At 40.6% G+C, this 5000-nt stretch overlaps 1 protein-coding gene across 1 annotated transcript in view; it reads right to left on the bottom strand.

Moving 5' to 3' along the window:
- Window positions 1-5000, bottom strand: part of LOC122246421 (tripartite motif-containing protein 3) — a gene marked incomplete in the record, with an annotated part of 114613 nt that overhangs the window by 9080 nt on the left and 100533 nt on the right. The window contains 3 exon segments of the mRNA XM_086537841.1: window positions 173-287; window positions 3761-3922; window positions 4174-4290. Coding sequence (XP_086393967.1) covers window positions 173-287; window positions 3761-3922; window positions 4174-4290 — 394 coding nt within the window.

The raw sequence follows: 5000 nt of genomic DNA, 5'->3' as shown, positions 1-5000 counted from the left end.
TATATAATATATAAATACACACACACACACATATACATGGAAAATTTACCAATATAATATATATATATATATATATATATATATATATATATATATATATATATATATATATATATATATATATATATATATATATATATATAATAATATATACACATATACACACACTTACCTTGATGAGAGGGGCAGTAGAGTGTGGTATTGTCGTCATGGAAACCATTAGTGTCTGGCACGCCGCTCTCACTGTCTGCCAGGCTCACCACACTGTGACTCTCACTGCCAGAGTCCTGTTGATTGCAACGTGAGGGTCAGTTAGGTAAACGTGAACACCATTTCAGTCACAAAGTCTTGTCAAACCTTTACCTGAGGAATTGTGGCTGGAATGGGGCTCAAGAAAGTGAGAGCGAGACGACCGCGTCACAGCAGATTGAGGACTAACTAATAACCTGTAAAAAGCGTCAGATGAAACAAGGAGATCCAAGGAAGTGTGATGGCCGCGCATTTTCCTCCTGAGATGAGCAGTATGGTATTAGGAGATGGTTTTGGGGAATGCAAACTACCCGTTGCCTCTAAGCACCATTTCTGGAAAATCAGTCATTATCTCATTTATTTCTGACTAAGCAGAATATTAGGTAGTTACACTTTGTTAATGTATACAAAAATGTAAGTCGCAACCTTGGTAGAATACACTAATGTGAAATATAATTATAATACTAAAGAGAAAATGTAGTGGATTTACATTTTGTTGACATACAATAATGAGGGAAACTGTGTGGGTCTTTGCTATGTTATGATAAACGATAGCGAAACAGTAAACAATGAGCCAGCATTGTTATTTCTGACTTGGAACGGGGATCATGGACAAAGGAAGGCGAGGCCATGAAGAGGAAACAGGAGGACCGACTAAAGAGGAAAGATATATTAGAAGCGGGTGCACATTAAAGGTGATATGCGGCTTTTCCTACCGGTGAGGGACGGGGTATGCCCCTGGATGCTGGCACTGCACCAGGGCTCATGGCTGCCCACGAGGTGTCTTCGGCGAAGAACTCTGCGGCCTGTGTGCAATGGATCTTACCCGAAGGCTACGGCAGGGGATCTAGATCACGGACCCGGAGGACTCAGATCACAGCCTCTCGCTCTCGCAGTGGATGATGCTAGCTTTTACCAGATATGCTAATGTCATCTACTGCATTTTCCTTTCATTTGTGCAGTCACATTACCACCATTCGCTACTAGTACTAGGAAAATATCAACACGAAAAGTCTGACCCAGCGTCTACAAGTGCCACACCGAGGGCCGTCGTGAGAGCGCAAGGGCGGGAGAGGTGCCGGAGAGTACTGCCATCCAGCACTGCCATTCACAGAGTCGCCGCTCGGCGCACGCACATGCTCACGTCGTCCGCCACGTACTTAGATTTGTGTAAACAAACTTTCTGGCGTCATGATCTATGGTGGGTCCATGATCAAAGGTCTTATAGGAATATTTACAGATTCTCTGTGGAATTATATCTAACCTATTTTATAAAACGTTGTCCACGTTGAATGAACTACGGTACAGCACTCTTAGTGTTTTTTTTTTTTTCTTTTTTTTCTTAAAATAGTATTTTCTTCCTGTAGACCACCGCGTAGAACCCGGAACCCCTGCCGCAGCACGTATCAGTAATCGCACAAATAGATCGAGGAAGTATCGCCACCTGGCAGTGAGCAGGCGGGATCCCCCGTCAGGCAGCGGGACACCTTGTATTGATCTCGTCAGCGATACTCGGCGACAGTGGCAGACACGTACGGCCACGAAAGGCGGGAAAGCCGACGGACTTCAACGTGTGGCGGACATGAAATGGACCCGTCGCGTCGGCGGGAGCTGTAAACACACCCAAACCCACCGATTCACTTACCCACCCATCCATGCCTCCTCACATGCAAAGAGTAACACACACACACACACACACACACACACACACACACACACACACACACACACACACACACACACACACACACACACACACACACACACACACATAAAACAAGAAGCATCAGAATTACATCAAACAAAACTGTACTAGTAATCCTAGTATGGGATGGGGGAATGTAAAAGAAGTTAGGAATTTATGAAGATGTGGTTTTACACAACCACCATTGCAAAAGAAAGAAAGAAAGAAAAAACGTATGTATGTATGTATGTATGTATGTATGTATGTATCTGTGTGTGTGTGTGTTTGTTTGAGTGTGTATACAGATATATATATATATATATATATATATATATATATATATATATATATTTATATATATATATATATGACAAGATACCTCTTCAGCTACTTAATTCCTATCGTCTATCCGGTTGCTTTTTCTGCCAACTCAGAAATCGAGTCCCGTAAAAAATGTCTGCCTCTGATTATGGATTTTACTACCTGGTCCTGGTTCGACTGGAAATAATTCATCTTATATATACACAACTAAGTATTTACTTAATCTCCTGTCCTCTGTCTACTCTGCCTCTGTAGCTCTTTTTTTGTATCATACAGATAAATGTAATTTATTTCTAGTTTTTTCCCCCCTGACTTTAGATAGATAGATACATACATACATACATACATACATACATGCACACACACATATATATATACATACAAATAAAACGATAGAAAGACAGACAGGCAGGTAGGTAGGTAGATAGATAGACAAATAGATAGATAGATAGATAAATATATAGATAGATATGTAGATTGATAGACAGGTAGAGACATAAAGATAGATAGATAGATTGCTTGATAGATAGATAGATTGATTGATTGATTGATTGATAGATAGATAGGTTGGGAGGTAGGTAGGTAGGCAGGTAGATAGATATAGATCTTTAAAAGGAGGGTGATAAATCTACCTTATATTATTTCCCGAGGAAAAATATTTTTACGAGTCTGTGGTACATTTATTACCGTTTTCTTTAGATCTAAGATACTGCGTTCTCTTCTCCGTCAAAGGACATTCTGCAGTAATCTCCGGCACTCGCATTTCAAGCAAGAATCACGGTAAACAGGAGGCGAAGGCAATAATCAGGAGGCGTAAGTTACAGCAAATGGAGAGAATGTGATGTGGTTTGGCCATTTGCTCTAAGTGACGATTTTTTATCGCATGACCGAAAAAAAAACAAAAAAACAGGGCATTAAATTGTGTAAAAGTGCAATAATTGTAGAAATCAAAGAGGACGCCGACAGGGCCGTCCCGAAGTATACATGAAGCGATATAAAGATCTATGAGAACCAACGCAAAATCAAAATCTCGAGACAAATGATAGGAACTTCCTCCGAGAGTGAGACCGGGCAAACGCAGGGAATGACCGCAACATCAATAGCAATGGTGTTACCATTTCTAGGTCCCAGACTGATCGATCTGGCCAAAGGTAGACACGAGCCATTCACACGCAACCGCCAGAAACGGCTGTCGCACGAACACGTCTGGTCATGGGAAACCTCACTGTGCAAACTCTCAACGGAAGACCGTGATGATGGGAAGTATGGGGCTAGAGAGCGGAGTTAGTGGTTTACTTTAGAAGAAATAACAGTTGTATGAACCATGCAAATAGTCACTAGATAGTAAACTAAAAAGTATACATACAGACATCCTGCCTACGTAATGACAATTGTTATTTAGGTAATGTACAAAACGTAAGTATTACTGATTAGTGGTTATGCTATGTACAAGTGCAAGTGATTTACCTGCATTTGCCCGTCCTTCACGGGAACATGATGACTCACCTGAACATGGGCCTGGGCACAGCCGGCACAAAACGCCACTTGGCACTGGTGGCAGCGCGCCGTGGGGTTAGCCTGGCGGCAGATCGAGCAGGGCCCGGTAGCGGCGCCGTCCATGGCCTCCATCACGCCCCTCACCCACGTGTTGCTTTGCAACCCCGGCACCTGCAGGTCACGCCCGGGGTTAGTACCGCCACCTCCCTATGCTAACCTTCACCTAAGTGCGTGAGCCATCGCACGTGCTCCCACTTAACAGGGCCAGAAGTACAGGATCTCCCGCTAGTCATTTGATTAATTAAATTAATTCACGTTGGCATTTCAGTTATGTCAGCAGCTAAAGCATCCTTCGGCCGCAACCTCGCACCATTAGTACGTCATGAATGCACAAGCAGGAGTGTGGGCGGAAAGGAACTTACCCCGTCTTTAGGCAGGATGGACTGCTGGCGACACACGGGGCACGTGAGCGTCAGGGACTCCGGCGGCGTGTAGCTGATCAGGCACCGCTCGCAGAAGGTGTGGAGGCACGGTAACACCTGCAAGGCCAACGGATTCATAAACCATATGTATATACATACATACACACACACACACACACACACACACATACACACACACACATATATATATATATATATATATATATATATATATATATATATATATATATATATACATATATATGTGTATATATATATATGTATGTATATATATATATATATATATATATATATATATATATATATATATATATATATATATATATAATATGTATATAAACACATATATATTTTCATATTTATATCTATATAAATACATATAAAAAAATATATATACATATATGTAATATATATATATATATATATATATATATATATATATATATATATATATATATATATATATATATATATATATATATATATATATATATATATATAAGCTGTTTGAGCAGCATGTAGGACATGCTACCTGAAAGTTAATCCCTGAGAAGCCCTATCTATTCACATGCAACAAACCGCCTTCTTGATCATCGAATGCGATTGAAACACACGTCGTGCAGGCCGAGAATGACCCATGAGGAAGATGAGCGGCCGATTCGTAAGTTCTCATAACTACCACTTTTTAAAGTAGTTCAATCGGTATTAAAAGAACCAAGAAATAAAGGAACAAAAGCGATTTCAAAACCAAAAGGAAATAGCTTGTAATACACTCTCCTCCTTCAACAACTTAATCAACTAATCTC

Source organism: Penaeus japonicus, unplaced genomic scaffold (assembly GCF_977035675.1).
Source record: "Penaeus japonicus unplaced genomic scaffold, GWHDUDI00000001_assembly GWHDUDI00000006, whole genome shotgun sequence".
Classification (NCBI taxonomy): Eukaryota; Metazoa; Arthropoda; class Malacostraca; order Decapoda; family Penaeidae; genus Penaeus; species Penaeus japonicus.
This window is presented reverse-complemented; position numbering and strand designations above follow the sequence as displayed.